At 35.4% G+C, this 21,114-nt stretch overlaps 1 protein-coding gene and 1 long non-coding RNA gene across 2 annotated transcripts; both read left to right on the top strand.

Moving 5' to 3' along the window:
• The first annotated feature begins 2,588 nt into the window (after nucleotides 1-2,588).
• On the top strand, nucleotides 2,589-9,954 carry LOC124159469. The gene is made up of 5 exons (XM_046535294.1): nucleotides 2,589-2,677; nucleotides 7,088-7,114; nucleotides 7,218-7,250; nucleotides 9,422-9,444; nucleotides 9,566-9,954. The coding sequence occupies exons 1-5, from the start codon at nucleotides 2,656-2,658 to the stop codon at nucleotides 9,755-9,757; spliced, it is 297 nt and encodes a 98-aa protein (XP_046391250.1). The 5' UTR covers nucleotides 2,589-2,655; the 3' UTR covers nucleotides 9,758-9,954.
• A 4,048-nt stretch (nucleotides 9,955-14,002) lies between these two features.
• LOC124159875 lies at nucleotides 14,003-20,569 on the top strand. The gene is made up of 5 exons (XR_006865040.1): nucleotides 14,003-14,074; nucleotides 15,465-15,494; nucleotides 17,520-17,539; nucleotides 20,119-20,311; nucleotides 20,396-20,569. It is a non-coding gene; the product is annotated as an uncharacterized LOC124159875 (long non-coding RNA).
• Nucleotides 20,570-21,114: the final 545 nt, after the last annotated feature.

Genomic DNA, 21,114 nt, shown 5'->3' with positions numbered 1-21,114 from the left:
GGTAGTAGTAGTGCGTTAATTCCTAGCTGCACCCATGGGTGCAGCAACAAACGTGAAATATAAACGCAAACAATAAAAACAAAGAGTGCAGGCTAACTATAGTAAAGAACACAAATAAAAGAGAGGTTTATTTATAGAAAGAGGTTTATTTATTCACCTGGGAATGGGGCATGGCGAGATTGATAAATTATTTGAAAGCCAGAACAAACGGATTACTATTATCTGGTTAACGAATTGAGCCGGGAGTAAAGGCGGTGATGGAGTGAGCACCTAGCGAGGGATAGTCGAAGGTAAAACATATGAAGTAAGAAATGCGTTCGTGTGGACCGACGAGGGACTCTGAAATTAATAGAGGTAATCAAATCAGGTCAATCAATGTGTGAGCTTAGAACATTGCAAACAAAATTTAAATCCGTTTTAATTCTTTTTAAGACAGAGATGAGGAATTGACAGAGAAGATAGTATCGAGCTAATAGGCATTTAATAGAACTGGGGAACTCTGTGTTTTACAGTCCTGGCTAAGAAAACTGTTAAAAGAGGTGAGGTTGGAGGGAGTTGTGATGGACCATATGGGAGAGTAATATGCTGCGATTGGAAGGATAACTTCTGAGAAGTATGAATTAAGAGCTTGAGGATTGATAATTTCCGTGTGGAGGTGGAGGATACCTACTGGAGACACAACTTTGCTCTTAACTAAATGAATGTGATTGCGAAATTAGTGTGCGTATTACCTCAATTACAGAAATAGTTCTAGGCGTTGCTAATAATAAGGTTTAAATGGGTGCCGTTGCGTTCTCTCGATCCAAAAATTTTATCTGATAATTAACATAGGTAATTTTAAAGCAAGATTTACTTACGGTTTACGGTTGCTGAAAAGATTTTTATGTACCTAATTGCTGGCCTGCAACATTAAACTGCATATTTCATGCATAAAAATCTACGCGTTTACAATGACAAGTGTAAGTATTGCATTGAATGCCCCTGAGTCTGGCTAGTAGATTTTCATGCCACACAGTTTTTTACTATTGATATTGCACCGCCTTGAAATTGTGGGACCATGATAATATTTTGCATGAGAAAAGATGATTATTGTGGAAATAAAATATATTATTTCAAAATTTTCGTGTTCCAAGGTATGCAAGTTGACAAGGATACGGTGAATATCCGTGAGAAATACTCGATTCCATTAAGTAGTATGCATGGCCTTGAATTCAAAGTTCTGATGGCAACCTTACCTTACTTTGAGAAAAGATAAAACAATTATTTAGCCTTAGGATGCGTCTTGTTTTGGTAAAAATGAATCTTAAAATGAGTATATATTGGGAAATTTTCATAATCTGATAACTGACATAAATACCTACATTGTTGTCATACATCTTACCAAACCTCCTGAAACTCTTTAAAAACATTGGCGATCGATCTGAAATGAAAATAATTCAAGGTTATATCGTAAGACCGCCGAGTTGAAATTAAGTTACAGAAGAAAGTCAATTGCAAACACTGGAAATCAATTTCATTCGGTAATAAAAATCGAACCTGGGCTTTAAATTTGCTGCGATCAAGGATTTACACTATTGGATGTTATGGAGAATGGCTCTATAAAATTTTACGCCTTATTGACTTTTTTTATAATGCTTATGACAAATCTGGTAAAATAATCGAAGATGGAGATCGTCAAAATATGATAGCCATGATAATGAAAAGAATTTATTGAAAAAGTTAACTGAATGAAGTTTAATTCAAATAGACAAACAAATATGAGTCGGTAGAGGTTTTAATACAATAATACCTAATCAAACAAATTCATCCTTATTTATAATGGATTAACTCAATATAAAAACATAATGCTTTCTGAAAACTCATAATATGTGATGAAAATTCTGAATTTTTATTTCGGATCCTATTCAAATGTCACAATATCCTTTTCCGAAATTCCCAACCAATTAAATCTGTGTATTTAAATATGTCAATTTCATGAGCTTCTTTTGTGACTTTTATGTAAAATTCCATACTTCCAAGCCATTTAATAGTAACGGCAGAATTATTGTTTTATAAATCCTAATTGTTGTTCTTTCTGACAAGAATTTATTTTTGAATAGCTTTAATATATAGCTTTGTTGTTAGCTCCAGTATAATCTGTCAGCTGCCGCAATTCCGTCATATATCACAATATAATTTTCATTTATACAAGTTTATTTCAGAGCTTTATTTTAAAAAAATCTGAATTTTCTCCTCGTCATCCTAGATCGAGTTTTCGGCTCTCACTTATTGTTGCGAAATAGCTCCCTGGATCTCCTATCATTCCCCGCACATACCTACCACCGTAAGGTTTTCAACTCCGTGATTAACAGGGAAGTTCCATTACTGCAGTCTCTAATCGATGAGTGAGCAGTAATTAGGGCGAACAAAAATTTCGTTCGCAGATAAGGTCACTAACAAGTATTGCATCTCCCATGGTATTTCAAAGCGCTGGGTTATCATTTAATAGTCATAGATAATAGGAATAGAGTTTTCACAACGGATCCCGAGAAATGATGCGCAACTGACTGCACTCAATTTAATAGATAAGACACGAAATAGGTGATGCACCTATAAATACGGCCATAGAGGTGGCTATAACTTGCAATTCAGAGTGGAGTCCACGAGCAACTAAAGATGAAGGCATCACTTGTACTCCGTAAGTATATAACGCTAATACCTTTACAATTTAATTTATCCTTTCATACGGACAGCAAATGAAATAGAAATTATACATCGGCGCCTTATTTGATCATATCAGTAAAATTGGATTATTAATCGAATTCACGTTCATTCCCACATACTATTGTAAAATAATCAATTTCTAGGGTCATAAATTCTTTCATGTTGCTGCGCAATTAACAAATTAAACTAACAGCGAAATAAATCTTCATGGAATATTTTGATGAAGATGGTAATTGATTGACAAGACTTGCACACCAAAACATTGATTTGCTTTTTAAAACAAGTGAATCGGATGGAAAACTATGAAAACTAAGAACGCAATACCATTGATTCTTGCAATTAGATGTAGGAAAACACTTTCATACCATTCATATTCTATGATTTTGTGGAATGTTCGTACAATATCTTACCATGAATATTAACTCTACTTCTGGACAACGCACGAATAGAATTTCATGAGAAAAGTTCAACACTTAAGTTTGTATACCTTCCTAACTCCTACTTATGCACCCTCTTATACGAGGTCTTATCCCTTATGCACTTAGACTTTAGGGATTATACTGAAAACATAAGAGACGAAACGCTTTGGAGGTCACGGAAGAGATCTTTCAAGAGCTAAGTTTGGTGTCTTCTGCAATGAAGCGCCAAATTCTCGCATCTCTTTGATAAAATGGTCCGACTTTGAATCTGCACTCTAACTACACCGTACAATCACCAATTACAAATTCCCAGCTCCGCCAGATTAAATATTTTCTTCTTAAGCAACGTGGGGCACGTGTGCTGCACGCTTGCCACAGGAGAACCAGCGTATGGAAATCACCAAGTGAAATCCCGTAGGTACACCGTGGACCCAAAAGGCCAATCCTATGGCGTAGGTAATTCGTAGCGTATGCGATTTACGTAATGTGGCGTCTACGTCTACTAGACTCCAAACCAATTTCTTTTCTTTGCCCACATCGTTTTTTCAAAGTTAAGAAAATGTGCATTCATGTATCTTATTATTTAATGCTTCTGAATTAGTCACCAATATGATTCATTGTTTCGTCTCATTTCTGGAATTATTACGAATATTTTGTTACTACGCGATACCTTGAGGCACAATTATGTATATGATTATTCCTTTGCGATATTCATCGCTAAGTTTTTAAATGCGTTTAATGGTAAAAAAAAACATTATTAGCAACTATTTAAAGCATTGAATTTGGGGTTCGTGACTTTTTGCTACACGTTTATGATTGTAATCAATATATCGCATGAATGAAACTATTACTGCCGTAAAAAAACGTATAATAAGTATTATATTAATACGTATATCTCCATCATTATTTTGCATATATTTGATGCCCTCGCAAGAAATTAAATATTATACGAAAGATTTTTTGTAGTTAAATCGGTTATTTCTACTTACATGCATATTGTTTGACCATTCCAAAATGGTGTCTGTGAGAGGCGTTGTGAGTTTTCGTTGGGTGTCTTTTGCTCGAGATCTGGGACTCTTCGGTCTTACGGGACACCCCTCTCGGATGTTGAGATAGTTACAATCTCATGCAGAAATTAGTACAAGGAAAATGAGTCAGCTCATCAAGCAAAGAGGTCAACCAATAACTTTTAAATTAAATACTTTCCAGTACTGTAATTTTAATTATAAATATATATTATAATATAATATTATATTTAATTATAATATATTTATCTAATATACAGCACTTTTTTCCAATAACTTCAAAAAATCCTCCGTTCCATCCCTAAATTTATTGTTATCGTTTTATTTTTTTACTACCATGCACCTTGTATTAGTTTTTGCCTGAATTCTCATCTGACTACAAAGTGTGTGTATATTATATTTGCATTGAAAAGCATAGCCTTAGGGGGCGAGTGGATTTATAAATGAATTTTTCAAAATAATCATCGTGGAAAGGACTAGTTGAAAAAAATACATTTTGCAGAGATATGACAAGAACATTTTTTGAAATTTTGACAAAAGTGAAATCGTATCCTGTTGAACTCGTTTGATGTCATATTTAGTTAGCTCCAGTTGCCAAACAGACTTTAGCGCAAAAATGACGCCACCCATGGCTACTATGACCACGAATTCGTAGCTTACACTTATTTTCAATTGGATTCTCAATTCCGTTTGCAAGCGGGGGAGGCCCGGGCAAGAAGCGTAGTGCGGGCAGGAAAGATAACGGTTTTTCCAAAACTCGCTAATAGATGGCGTCGCAATCCGCGTAGTCTGCTGATCGGCAAGGCGATGACGGAACAGTTAAAAAGAAACCTGCGCGCGTTTTCGTGAAAGTGAATAAGATCCATTGCTGCTCTTTTCTTACGATTTTCGCAAAAGTTTGTACGTATGTTTTTTGCACTGATTGCCAAGTGACCAATCATACGTTCTATTTATTTAGATAATACGTTTCTTTAAGTTTGATTTGTAACTGTAATCTTCCACTAGCCGCAAAAAATGTAAAATGTTTTTGAATATTTAAAATATTGTGGCTTTGGGCAAGACGGATATGGACAAAGCGGACAGGTATTCGTTTTGGAGGAGAACACAACTTTGTTGTGACTAACATATATAACATGGACGTACAGATGTGAAAAGTAGCCAATACGTCCACCACAAGTTTTATCTGTCAAAAGCAGAGGACAAGTCAGAGAAGTAAGACGTGCAGAAAGGGTGCAATAACCACTGTAATTTGCTGATTTTCGCAAAGATTTGAGAAATTTTTTGCACCAACAGTTTAGTGATCAATTAAACGTTCTGTCTGTTCGATGACATGTTTCTTTACGTTCACATCCCTCAAATCCCATGCCCACAACCACACCACTGCAAATAAGACCCATACCAGCTACAGCCACCCCCAACACGAACCGTAAACACAATGGGCAAAATTCAGAGGCAATTACTATTACGGCTGTGCAGGCTATGAAACATGAGCAATAAAAAAAAAACAAAAATACAAAGAATTCTGAATTAGTAGGACTCAGCAGATGCAGGAAGGCAGAGAAATCTGTAAATAAAAAGTCAAAATTATCTTAATTTTGCTTGGTATGTACTTAAAAATATCATTCTCTTTCGTCATGTGCTTTCTCGACCCTACATCATCAACAGTTATAATTGGTTTGAATCAGCTCTCCACTCAATTCTTATATCTGTTAATCTCCTAACACCTTCATAATTCTTCTATTTTACGTTCTTCATAAACTATTCGATGTATTTCATCCAATCACTAATCACTGCGCACTCGATATATCGTTTTGAACTTCGTAATACTTCTGTAACATACACGTTGGAAGCTTCCAGACTTGATTTCTCCTGCCTCACTACCATAAAGATACGCGCGCTTTAATTGATTTTTTGGTGATGAAATGTCAGCAATAATCAGTTAATTGTCGGAAACATCAGCGCTAATACTAAAATAAACCACTGAGAATTAAGTGAAGTAAAAGAAATGGCATGGAATAGTGTGAATTGCAGAGCTGCAGCGCACCGATGTTAGGATAGCAGTCTCCGGTAGTCTCTAACCTAACAAAATCGAAAAAAGGTAATTTTTTATTTTATTCTCAAACCACCGAATACAGCTCATTTTGGCCATTTTACATCGGGGTATTCAACAAAAACAAGTACACGAACGTACACTAAAAACAATTCCCTGGACAGTGGAAACCTACCCAGGCGAGATTCGAACCCGCGAACTTTTGTTTTGTTATGACTGTGCATCGTATCGCACACCACGCCGTCCTCGCGGTCTTATTTAGGGACATATAAGCGTTTTGAAATAATAATTCTTCCCCTTCGTTATTCTTGAGTCGTATTTATAATGACATGCATGCCTTGGTAACATTCGGACGAGTGAACTATTTGTGAAATATTGTCCTGGCCCCAATCAACTGGTCAGCGGAATCCCTTTAATCAGCACTGGTCAAGAGGTCTGTAGAGAACTTAGGTATCATTTAGATACCGCAACACGGTACACAGATTTTTCTTATCTTATCGCAGATCAGGCCACTTCGACGATAACGTAAGACGTGACATAATAGGCAGTAATGAATTTTTGGAGATTGTTAGGTTCATCTCAATATTGTTTGTACCCCATATGGAAATATAAAAAGAGCAGTGTACGTGACTTGATTTACCGTTGAGATAGGTATTCTCTTAATTTGTGATGAAATTTTTGGCAATTGATAGGTGCATCGAAAGGGATTTTTTTAATGAAGCTGACGAACGCCACCGAGTTAGGAAATTTTCAAACCCCGTTATGACTGAGAGATCATTCGATAAAAAGTATTTTAATTCAATTTGTGGCTGCTAAGGCTGCTTAAATAAAAAAAATATGCGCAGCTCTTCTTATGTAACAGGAATAATATTCTTGCTTCTATTTTTCAGTGCTGGCCCTGGGATGTGTCGCCACAGGTATGAGGAAAATCCATTTGAAGTACACTCTACAATTGTAGATGTCAACACCTTGAAAACCTGAACAATCAGCACCCGACTTAGTTACGTTTTTCTCTTTCAGTGTTTGTGGCTGCCGGTCTAACGACGCCAAAGCGTAAGTGTTCCTTGTTCCTTAATGCCGAGTCCCAAAATTAGGTATTTGAAAAAAACAAGAACCACCAAGAAAATGATAAGCCAGTTAATTTACCATTTTGTCTAAATATGGGCACTTGCTTTCAATCGATTTCTTCTCCATGACCTCAATGTAACAAGAATTTAGTTGTTATTCCACTTCGTGTTATTATGCCCCACGTCGTAGGGTAAGTATTTAACACGAAAATCTATTTATTCAAATCGAAACTTGAAGCTTTTACGTGGTGGAAGGGCTCCATATTAATAATGAAAAACACTTTGTTACTTCCACAAAATTCACAGAGTTTCTGTCTTAATACCGGTTTAGGCTATTACACCATTTTCAAATACATACAATATATGGTGGGGGCAGGTATATATATATCCTAACTCCGAGGAAGGTGGTAATGCCACCGAAAATTTAGTTATTAATGTGAGTTTTTAATCTTTATCTTGTGTGTTCTGTGATACTGCCCAGTGCCCATCATAGGGTTTTTTTGCGTTATAAATATATATATAGTGGTTGTTAATGTGGGGGTGGGGGAAAAGGTTTGGATTCAAGCTGGGATTGGTAATTCGTTGAGGGGGGGGGAAGGAAACAGTTTGTCAGGTGGGTTGTTGGGGTGGAGGATTTGTGAGGGTGATGAGTAATAATGGTTGGGAAAGGTTATGTCGTTAACAAGGTTTCCATTTATGACTATTTCGCCTTGGAAATTCGATCTGCGGTCTGGAAAATCCTCTCAGCCTGCGTGGTGTTCGTCCTTGGCGGGCCCTCAGCTTTGTGGGTCTCGTCCTGTTGTAAAATCTCCCATTCCCCTCTAAATTCCAGCTCATTTTAAAATTCTCCTTCTTTACGTGGGCTGTGTCTCACCCGATGCCACACTCTGGAACTTCCCTCTGCAAAAAAAAACTCTTTTCACATCCGTACACTCCGACGCGACGGTTTGATCTTTTCCCAATATGGTGGGTCCCTTATTGTTATTTTAAACCATGAGGTGGAAAAAGAAAAATGGCGAGGCCAGCGTTATGTTACATCAATTTATATAGTATTTGATATAGTCTTAGAGTATTGGTCAGTGAATTGAAATTTTCTTATATTATTAGGGACATAAATAATGGCTACAAAAAATGATTCATGAAGGGATGAACAATTTTTACCATGATATTTTTTACATTAATAATATAAAAATAATGCTATTAATTATTTTGGCCGTAACAGAGACTAAAAGAATTTTCGCTCTAATTTTAAAATCAGAATGAAAAATCTTGGCTTATGTAAAATATTTGGGCGAAAATGTAACATTATTGCTTTCGATGTGGTTTCAATCTTTGCTAATGAAATAAAACTACTTTAAATGTTTCACATATTTTCTTACAAGGCACGATAGAAATCCATTTCTTCGATGAACGGTTTCTGAATCTGCACGATGAAATTTGTAGAAAACATGCTACATAATTGCCCCCTTAGTTCGCTGACTGCGAATTTATCATGCAATGATTTGACGTCTTTATTTATAAGAATAGAAAAAAATAAACGTAATAACTATAAGGATGAATCATTTCTTTAGAATATATAGATTCTTTTATTTACAAAATTATGAATTATCGAATGATAGCTCGAATCTAATACACTAATTTCAAGTACAAGATCGGAGTAATACAAACTCTAAAAGCAACCCAATAAAGAGAGGAATGCGATAAATATAGCCTGAAAAGACAACAACAGCCTTACATTCACAGCCTATTATTTCTAGTCTTAAAAATCATAATGGAAAACCTTTGCCGGTGTAAAATATTATGGGGGAAAATAACGTTTTTGGCTCAAACGGCGGATATAAAAATACCTACTAAATGAATGAAAGAATGTACTGCAGTGGCAACATCAGAAATCATTTTTTCACAATTCTGAGCTTGAATATCATAAAACTAGGAAGTTATGAACAATATCTATGACATAATTACAGATAATTATTTATTAAACCAATAACTTAGATAGAAAAATTTTCTGGCTTCCTTCCTTCCTTCCACTTGTATGTTAAGTCAACGTCCATTCATGATATTTAACTACTGAATGTGTTTATAAATAAAAATACCCCAGCAAATCATGATGTAAACCAAGTTAAACTCTGACTAATAGATTTTTTTACTTTATAGCAACTCCATCACCATGGTTTCGGGTAAGTTAAACTTTCACTTAATAAGATTTAAAGAAATATAACGGAGTAAGAAGGTATTAAAGTGTTCCCGACTTTCTTCAACTTGTCACAACACTTATTGGAAATAATTCATCAATTACAGTGCCCGTCAGCTGGAACTTTCCCTAACCCTTATGACTGCAGCAAATACTTCGTCTGCATCATGGATGAAAACCAGGAGCTGACTGCATGGGCGCAGAAATGTCCCGGAAAATTGTTGTTCAACCCCGAGAAGAATCTATGCGACTTCAAGGGAAATGTTGACTGCAAAGCTCATCCAACCAAACACGCGTGATCGAATAAATTACCAAATTGTAACTACGACGACGACCCTCACTTCTCCATTATGAGTCGTTCAACGGACAGTGAAAACACTCATAAAGAAACCAAACAACATCAAATATTTCAAATAATAAATTGCCAAAACAGATGCCAAGCACGACATTAAAGATCTTTAAGTCGGTTGTACAAAAATAAATGTACTTACACTAAGCTTTTTTGCCTCTATTATTTCTTAACACAGGTTTTTGCTTCAGCAATGTGTGTCATACGAAAATGTGCCCCATTTCGCTGAATTCCGAAAGATAGTTCTGTTTTTCTCAGTGAGTGGTTACTATGCGATGCATGACATGCATTTCAGGTGCTGCAAATAATTTTTGTGAAATACGTTTAGTTAAACAATCAAAGTAACGGTGGTGAAGTAGACCAATTCACTTATCATCAAAATAGAGCCAATTATTTGTTAATCAGTTGATGCAGAGAAGGAGATTGAAAAAGAAAATTTATGCCTCGTAATTACTAATTTCAATGAAGCCAATCAGAATCTTTACACAAGAATTATCACTAGGCACATGTTATTTTGTGGGTAAGAAATATGCATGAAAACCCCTCTGGCTTTTATTTCTTTTTCTTGCTTTTCTCCCTTTCAGTAAAGAAAAATTCCTACATAGCCAACACATTTTAAGCCACCGCTAGACCTTTTTACCCAATATATTACGTTGGATGGCATTATATTGGTTTTATTTATAATACTTCTCTGAGTAGACAAAAATTAATTCAATAGAGAAATTTTCCAACGACAACATACACGCAATTAATGTGCATATTCTCCACTTGAGCTGATTGAGTCCCAGCTGAGCATCAACACCGGTGTTTTTAATTTATAAAGAGTTTAATTCATTACCGTTTCCAAGAACACGTCAGCCTTGGCAACAATTAACATCCATTACATCCCACTTCAAACATAATGATTTAAGGTCAAATAATCAGCTAGATGCTAGTGATAGATGATTAGTGTGTCAGTGATTCGGATTTCACGAAAGAAATAAATTCTTTTGCTTACCTGCATCCTTTGCCGTATCCTGATTGGCAGCTATTACTCACCGAGAGACTTTGTTTCGCTTTTATAGTATTAGTTTCCATAATTTAGATATTCTCACGAAAAATTTAAAGAAAATAAATAAATTAATTGAGTGAGTTGGGGTGAGTTTTGACTCACCGGTACAGCCTCTGTATACGCGCTTCCGCAGCTGACATTTAGTGGCTTTTTTTTTCTTTTGAATATTTACAAGCAGCGAATGAAAATAAAGAAAACACGTACGTAATTTAAAATTAGCATTCACCTCGTTCCATAATTGGACCATTTTCTTACGAAATTCTAAACGTAGATTTCTCGATCTCTCAATTATCAATAATTTTTTTTATTTTAAGAAAAGACTTAATAATAATCTCCTGTTATTTATCGGAACCTTGCAAGATTAATGCCAAAATTTAATCTAAGGATAATTATTCGGGGAACACGAAGGTGCATATAAAAATTTACAGTTAGTAACGAAGAGTCAATAGTTTTATTTTCGATCTTCGCCGTGTGTTCCCTGCATGACGGAATGAAGATTTTTTTACTGGTTTTAAACGAATAATGTTTTGACCAAGCCCAGGGGCTCCTACATAGGGCAGGGACCATGCTCAAGAGGGTATTCCATAGGAAGAGTATTACGGAATTATATGATTTTATTCTTTCACGGCGTATGATACTGGAAATATTCTCGGGTTTTCCACCGGGTGAATTTCTTGTCGGCCTAAAACAACTCACCCGGTGAAAAACACGTTATAGTTACATTAAATTTGGAATTATCAATGTCAAAATTTTTGGAAATGTTCCTTTTAGCAGGAAAGGCATATCAGTTACATTGAATATTAAGAAACCAAACTGCTCACAGTTGTTCAAAATAATTTTTGCCATATAGTCTCTGGCATTAGTTTTAAGTTTCCTTTTTCACGCAAACAACATTAACATTGCCAAAGATACACATGCGCCATTGTTTTAATTATCATTTTGTAATCTGGCTGGTTGGGGTGCGTTTTGACTCACAGGTACAGATTTTGTATACGCGCATTCGCAGCTGACATTTTGTGGCTTTTTCTTTAAACCCTTTTGAATATTTACAAGTAGCGAATGAAAATAACGAAAACACGGACGTAATTTCAAATTAGCATTCATCTCGTTCCTTAATTGGAACATTTTCTTAGGAAATGCTAAACTTAGATTTCCGGTCTCTCAGTTCTCAAAATCTGCACAACGGTTACGAAGCATGACAAATGATATCATAATCTTTAACTTTATTTGAAGGATTCCTCAATTTTTTATCTAACAATGCTTATTTAGAATAAAGATTCTGATGTACGTACGTTAATTCTCATGGTGAAAATATACCAACGTTTTCTTATGCCACTAAATATATAAATTGATTCGTCTCAAAATTTACACAAATCAATATATTGCTTAGAGTTTAATAAAATTGCGAGAAAAAATGCCTACATTATATATTTAAGGGGCATCGCAATGACGTTTTGAATATATATGAAGAAACAACAGTTAAAAGCAGCTTATGAGATGTTAAATTGATATTTACTCTCTCCTGACATTATTTCGGGATGTCGTAACCTAGATAGTGAGTGGTGACATACAAATCTCTAATCAGTAATACGTTGTTTCTGGCGTAACTTCATGGAATCTAAAAGGCTCCTTAGGGTTCCCATCCCCAACTTTAAAGCACAGCTATGATCGTTGTTGTTTTTTGAAATTTTTAACAAGAATTTGTGTGTGACCATTTATTCTGTGACTTGAATGCAAATGTACAGTCGGATTCAAAAGTATTGCAACGAATGAAGCGGCGCCACTTCCGCCGCAGATTGGAGATTGAGTTTCGGTTTTTTCTATTTAATCAGTAGGAGGGAAATTGAACGACACTCCCAACTCCCGCAATATTTTTATTACAACATCATTAAAGAGATACTATGTATGAGGGATATGTGCAATATTTAAAGGCCCGGGTACACGGTACATTAACTTGTAAATGTTAATGTACGTTGGCGTGACTGATTTTGTTGGACCGGAACGGATCATGTACGAATGTATGAACCAAATTAAAACAGGCTCTATTTTCTGTGAATGCATTCGCACAAGTAGGGTGGTTACACGGAGCATTTTGGCGTTCATACACTTAGACATTAACCCATACGTGTTAATGTATCGTGTAACCAGACCTTAATACCATTTAAATTGTGCAGCTCATGCTAGATAATAAATCCAACTCCAGAACTTCAATTTACTTTCTCTCGTAAATTGGCCGATCCGTCGAAGTATATTTTCTTATAATCAACGCTGAAGTTTTTAAATGAGAGCGAAAATAACATGTAAATAAAATATCCGCCGCAATGTCACCGCAAATAATGCCAATACGCGTTGAAATTCAGTTTGATTTAGTGACACTAGGAAACTGGTTCATTCCCTTGCATACCTTATCAAAGCTGGTGGTGGCAAAAGGCAATGACGTGCCACGTCGTAACCTAAGTCGTACAGTATAATTTTTTTCATTTTATTCCATTTGAATAGTTAAACGCAGCTTATTAAATGTTAATTTGACATTTATATCTCTGTTGACTTTCTTTGGGGTTACCGTCGCGATGCTGTTAATTATTGGCAACAGTATCACCAATTTTTGAAATGACGTCTTGAGGTCGAATCACCAGGTTGAAATTCTCGTCTGTTTTGGTGTTCTGGGGCGGTTTTTCCCGGCGATGGCGACTTAAGATATGTGGCCCCCGTCGCTGGGCAGAAAATGAAATAAAATTGCGACGCAATCTTGACGGAATGCCAAGAGAGAGACAAAGACATCGCGGAACTTTCGAAAGTACTCGAAATATATGTCTTTAAGCTCATCAAAATTATAAAGATCGTTTAACTCTAATAAAAGACTAAATGATTATTACGGTCCCAAAATTTTATTCTGGATCCGAGGGATTCACCAAGTCACCCCACTCCATTTAGAGATTCAATGATAATGATAAACGTCCGTAAGTCATGATATTTATCGCACATATTTTGATATTAAGGTAAACCGAATTCTCACTAAGGTGCAACCGACTCTCTCAATTCACTGTGTCAATTGATAAAAAAAACTTACGAACAATGATCAATTAAAAAATTTGACCGATTGAATCCCCTCTCGTAGAGTATATATAGGAAGGATCCTCGGGCGCAATTTACAATACGCTCACTAAGAAAGTAAAGCAAGCACAATGAAAACCTTCACCTTGGCAGTTTTATTCGGTAAGTGAACACGATTTTAATTCAGGATTTGTTTGATCGGTTTTGCTCTCGAATATATTGGGACATAAAATGTAATAATCATTCGTCATTGAGCATTTTATCCTTTCCATGTGATCATGAACAGAGTTCTCCTCGTATTTACTGCTTCATTGAATAAATCTGCCCTCATTAGAGTTTTACCTTAACCAACAAATAGGCACGTTATATCAGTCTCGTGGATTTTTGCCTGATTAATTTCTATAGTACGCAATGAAAACAAAGTCGAAAAAAGCTCTATGCAAGTAATAGTAATATTTAAATCATTCAAATGGCAAAAAGTGATACATTACGGGCCGACGTCGGTATAGTCATATGTCAGACTCCTGAGATCATACTCTATTTCTATCACAATATGCTCAGTAGTTTTAATAAAATGATCGCACAATTTAACCCCACGTCAGTCGCGTCTTATTTTGGAACGCAATTTGTCGCGCGGCGTCTCACAGACGCCACTTAGTAATGGTTAAAGAAAATACATGCCAGTAGAAATAACTGTTTTAACTACAAAAAATCATTCATATAATATTTAATTTCATGCATGGGCATCAAATATATGAATGATAATAATGGAGATGTACATATTAATAAAATACTCATTACACGTTTATTTTTACAGCAATAATAGTTTCATTCATGTGATACATTGATTACAATCATAAATGTGATGCAAAAAGTCGCGTTTAACCCAAATTTAATGCTTTAAATAGTTGTGCATAATGTTTTTTTTAAATAATTAAACGCATTTAAAAACTTTGCAATAGATATCTTAAAGGAATTAGCATATAAATTATTGTGGCTCAAGTTACCTACCAGACGCCAAAAGCAGCAAAATATTCGTATTAATTCCAGAAATGCGACGAAACATAAAATCATACTGTTGACTAATTCAGAAGAATTAAATAATATGATACGAGTAAGGAAAGTTTCCTTACTTTGAAAACACGATGTGGGAAAGGAAAAGAAAATGGAGTGGCGACTGATAGACCAACGGAGGTTTAGGTTAAAATGAAACTGCTAATGCATTGGAGTGAGAACATAAATATCTCTAGCCCTCCTTAGGATTTTTCATTCACGTTTATGATGGCATATAGGATTAATTCATGGAAAGTATGCATAAAATTGATTTTTAAAGAAAAACTTTATAGGAATAAATAGGAATAAACAGGATAAAAAGGAGGTATATGAGATATAATCCATATTTAGCCTATAATACGAAAAATCAATGACACATCTGTATGGTTGAAATAATAAGTGGCCAAAATTAGCCTGTTAAACGTTCATGAGTTTTCCATTCCCCTTAATGACGCACTTTCGAGAGCAGGAAAATATTAATTATTGTGATTTATTGCAGGGGTGGTGATCGCCATCAGCAGCTGCAATGGTAAGTATATTCTTATTGACTCATACTAATTCATGTCTTTTAATGTGGTGCCATAATAATGATAAAAATCATGGTGAAGGCGAACTTGAAATGGTTGAAGAGCATAAAATCGATACGTAAACATAATTAATAACGGCAGTCCATTATACACGGGGCACGGAAATGCGCAGGTTTCGATTGCATTAATTTCTAAAATGGCGTGGAATTTATTATTATTATTATTATTATTATTATTATTGTACATTGCTGCAAGTAGGCTATTGCCTGGTGTCAGCATTACATGTGCATGAATAACAAATTCTGAACAATACATAGAAACAGAATAGATATCCATGGAAAAAATAATACACTAATTCCAATCTAATACAACTAAGAATTTAACATTGCCCAAATAAACCAATTTCAAACAATCCATTAAATACATTAATTCTAATATAATACAACTAAAAAATGAACATTGACCCAATTTCACACTCTCCCTTTTAAACCATTATGTAATTAGTCAATTAGTGATGCACACTTCTTCCTAAAAATTTTCGCATTTGCAGGGAAGATCTTAAAAATAACTTCAGGTAGGAATAACTTATTGCGCGAATGCATGACCGAAATTAGAACAGGAACTATTTTGCCGTCTCACATCCAAGCATTCTCGCCAAGTGTTCTAGCAATTCACCGCTTTACACGACGCAATTTTGATTGCGCCTTCGTACACAAGTCACATTGTGCAAGTACGTGCCCCCTATAAAACAGCCTTTAGGACATCGAAGGATATACAAAGAATGGAGGGAATATTTATCATTACTTCCGTAGCACTAATTTCCCAGTGTATTCTTTTTGGCTACCTACTTTAGATAGAGTTGCATTACTCATGGCTACAATTTTCTCTCTAATTTTAAGCAAAAATACGTTCGTGTATTTTTATTTCCTTAAGAGTGAGTTATCACGATGCTGTTAAACACTAACTCACTGAATATATTTACCTTATTGTTAAGAACTTACATGAATTGCATGAGGTAGTCTTCTTCAATACCTCCTTGAGATCCAACGTGCCACTAATTATCCAATTGTGTTTCACACAAGTCTAATTGTAAGGTTTTAAGACCCGAAATTTCCATTATGCATTTTTAAAACAAATATAGAGCTCATTTAAACTATTCAACGAGTATAATTTGTGGTGGGTAAAGGTGGAGATCAAAAGAGACATACTTATGGCATAGAAGTACCTCTGATGGATAATCACTTAGGTTTATGTTAATGGAATGTTCATCATATGTTTTTATTTCGCTAGAATGTAAGATTCGTCTTACCCTTTCCACAACAATTTTCAATTCGTATTAACGTATAGTGTGTGATTTCACAATTGTTTTTTGCCGTAATATAAAGTGTCAATAGGTGTATCATCACTTCAAAATGGTTTGTAATTACAATTAGAGGCATAAATTCATTTCCCAATTCTAACAATCATAATTACAATAGCTGCTTCACTAAGTGAAAATAGTCGTAATGTCGGGTTACCCTATAAGGAATCCGAAAAATTGAACTAGAAAACACGTAAGTCTTATAATGCAATAGTAGTAATTTTAAAAACTTTTCATACAGCTGACGACTCCGGTAAACATGAATGATACTACGGTGGATGGATAAAATGACATTCAATTTAGGCGACGCAAATGTTATGTAATCAGATGATTTTTGCCGCCCAGGGATAGCAACTTGTGGCGGCAAGAGAAAAATCTAATAACCTATAGATTTTTTCGCTAAAAAAGTAAATTTGACAATTTGGTACATTTAGAGTGGGGATTCAATTCCAGGGTAATTCCAAGTGTCGATTCCTAGTACCTACTTGCCATTCCTAGTACCGTTCGCCGGAAATAGAATTTGAAATTCGTATGTTAGAGCCAAATATAATGCCTGAAAACGAAATTCGTCTTAGAATTAAATAAAAACCAACAGTTCCCCTGAATATTATCCCTATAGCCATCTGTTAATCGCTTAGTGATAATATATTTCCTATTTCTATTGCAGGCGCAGGCTTGAATGTAACTGTAAGTATTGAAAATTGGTTGTACAATAATCAACGTTTAAAGTACAGATAGCCAAACCTATATCATTTCATTATGATATTGCTAATCAATTGATTAAAAGTAAAAGGAAGACATGATAATGCCGAAAGTTAGTTTCATTATAACCAAATCATAATGGCTAACTCCTCTATGAAAAGGCAAAGATACAGAATTTTCAGAAACTCAATAAATCGGTTCTCATTGTCAGTCAATTTAACTGTAAAATTTGCATAGGTATATAGTCCAACCTTGATAAGTGAGATTTCAAGGCACCGGTATTTTTTTTCGTTTTCGCTTATTATGACTTACCCTTGTTTCTTCATAAGGTACGGGAATGACCTCTCTCACTTATGCAGGTGCAAATAAGGAAGTAGGGGGAGTAGATTGCAGGGAATTCACAATTACACATTAATGATGTGTAATTATCTATATACTTTATATTATTTACAGTGTTTAATTAGAGAAATCAGTTGATGTCTTTTGAAATTCCATTGTGATATTATTAATATGTTTTTTAAAACTCGTTCCTCTTGTCATAAATAGATTGTTACCGTTGGAAACCTCACCACAGCATGTCTCGATTCGCTGGATTCGAAGATGCAACAATGTGAACATTTGAAATTTTCTTCGAAAAAAATGTCGCTTTCATTCTTCCTCAACTTCCTTCAAAGTGTGTGTTAGGAATTGATAGAGTCGTGAAGAATGTTTCCTTCAAACCAAAGTAAAGTAAAATGTATACAAATCTCAACTTTGAGTGCGGGATAGGTTTTCCATCATTCCATATTGAGTTGGGCAGCGTGCACCAAGGGGGTTGCAAACATCTGGGGGCGCTGTAGTCGAGTTTTAAGCGTGATCAGAATTCCGCCATCTTGCTTTGACAATTTTCGGACTTAGTCTCAAATACTGTACGTACATACAGGGGCGCAGCTAGGAATTAAGGCTGGTGGGGGGGGGGGTTTAGGAGCAACCAATACCGGGGTGTGTGGAGGTATGGAATACCCACCAGGATAAGAGGTATGTGCGAGATTAATAAATTGCAACATTTTAAGATAAATGGTTCAAAATGGTGAGTTTTACGGTTTTCAGAGGGATACTTTATTAATCCTTACACTATTCTATTAGCGATATCAATCCAATTAAGTAAAATGGATAAAACTTAAAAGCTTCTTCGAGCTCTTGGGGGTGGGATGGGTTATCCCCCAAATCCCTCCCCTCGCTGCGCCACTGCGTATATAATTAAGTATTCTATCCCCCATATATTGTTATCTGATCTCTGATTTATAAAATGAAAATACAACAATTACTTCTTGATTGTCGTCTGAGTTTTCCGATCGTTCGTCATACTACTGAGTACATAATTAAACTGTACATATTGTCATATCGTGGTAATAATATATCGTCGTGAACATACTTTCGTACTATTGTTGCAACCGGTCCGCTATCGTAAGATTTTCATTGGCTGTAATCTTATTAATTACGAGTAGAAGGGCAGGGGAATGGATATTTTACACTTGTAAAACGTTAATTTCGGCTAGCTAGTTACACAGCGGAACCGTGGAGACTGGCAATAATCTTTCCTTGGGAAAAGATATTCGACGCATGTTTTCACGAAGCCTTCCCATAATGATAAAAAAGGTTTACAGTGTTCGCTTGCGATAGTTTATTTTAGCTAACATCGATTTTGACCGAACATTTCACCAAATAGTTAGCATTGACTCTTATGGGGTTATCAATGTTCTGGTCAAAGTAGGCGTGGCTATCCTACCCAAGCACCCCCATTCCTGCCACACTGCGCTCAACGCACGGAACTAGTATTACCCCCTCCAGTATATTTGCAACCTCCTTGGCGAACACATACTTACAAAAATTTCTCACTTATGGAGGTTCCTAGATTCTCACTTATAAAAGCTACTTTCATGAGTAAAAATGATGGGATTTGGCAATAAGTCTCCTGTTACGAGATTTCCCACTTACCCAGTCCTAGCTTAGCGAGGTTTGACTGTATATTCTTCAAAGCATTTTCAATGATCTGCAGTTTCAATCGGCGCACTTTTTGCGCGGAATATTTTATGCAGAATTAAGATCATGCGCACTGGAGAATTTTGATAAGTTACGGAATGCATCTAAAAATGCAATTCACGATTACCAGGGTCTTACTATACGAGCATTCAACACATACGATATCAAAATTTTTGAAATGGAGAAACAGAAAATCTAAAAGACAAGATTAACTCATCATTTACGTGAATTGTTCTCGGGATTTCCACGGGTTTTAATTGGCTGTAAATCACCTTCGGGTATACAACGCACACCTCAAGGCGATTTACAAGAATTTATTTGGCAAAAAAAGTAGGTGGGTGATATTCACCGAATTAAAATGGTGGAAATACCGAGAAGACTTAATGCAAATAATTCGCGGGGAAAGAGCTACATCATTCTTCACTCATCATGCTTAAATATTTGACTTGAAATTTTTGCTATAACTCTGAGCGGTAAATAAATGGTCATGTGGAGCGGTGATAATATGAATTTTCTAATCGATAACTCATTACTTCCTACAGTGTCCATGCGCACACGGCATCTTCTCATACCCATTTGACTGTGCAAGATATATTCTATGCGAAGGAGGCAATATTGCCATTGAAAACTGTCCTTTGCAGCAGTATTTTGACATAAAGTCCCAGCAGTGCGTGCCAATGGCTCAGGTTGAATGCAATGAAAAATGTTTCCCCATAAAATAATCATATTTATAAGGTAATCAAATGAATTTATGTAATTAAAATATTAATATTAAGAGCGCTTATTTCTATCATTAACTTTTTTGTCTATTAATTTCAGACAAGGTTATTGAATGCATTGATGAGTTGGAACAGCATACCGAGCAACGGGAAGGCAACACCTGGACCCCATTTCAGTGAGACGTATTTTCATCAAAAGCCGCACACGAAGGAAAAGTTTTCATGTCTGTGTTTTTCAATCACCCTTTGACCTCAATAAAATCTCTTTAAAGCATGCTTGACTATCATTTTGTCTTCAGTGGCGGTTGTGACATTTGGAGATCAAAAGAGACATACATTATGGCATACCTCTGATGAAATAATCGTCAAAGTTTAAATTGATGGAATGTTCATCATATGCTTTACATTTCGCTCAGCATAAATCTTTGAATTGAATGTTATCTGGCCCGATGATACTATTTTTATGGATGAATATATGATTACTGTAATAATTCTCCACTAAACTTAAAATTTCTAAAGCACGCATGTTTATCGGCGTAATCAGTCACATCTAAATTACAGAAATCTTGTTTGTTTTTGTTACATTATTGTGTGACCATTGATAGGCATAGATTTTTAATTTGACTAACTGGGTGAGAAGAACTATATTTAAAATACCATGCGATAGACTTTCAAATGATGAGTTTACAATAATAATAATAATACTAGGATTTTTGCAAAATTAGTTACATAAAAATTGAAAAAAAATATTGGACGAAGTGCGTGCCTGAATCAAGGGTAGGATATGAATGGCATTGGAGGTTTACTTTTAATTTTGGT

Source organism: Ischnura elegans, chromosome 5, assembly GCF_921293095.1.
Source record: "Ischnura elegans chromosome 5, ioIscEleg1.1, whole genome shotgun sequence".
Lineage (NCBI taxonomy): Eukaryota > Metazoa > Arthropoda > Insecta > Odonata > Coenagrionidae > Ischnura > Ischnura elegans.
The sequence above is the reverse complement of the archived record's forward strand: the minus strand, read 5'-3'. Positions and strand labels throughout refer to the sequence as shown.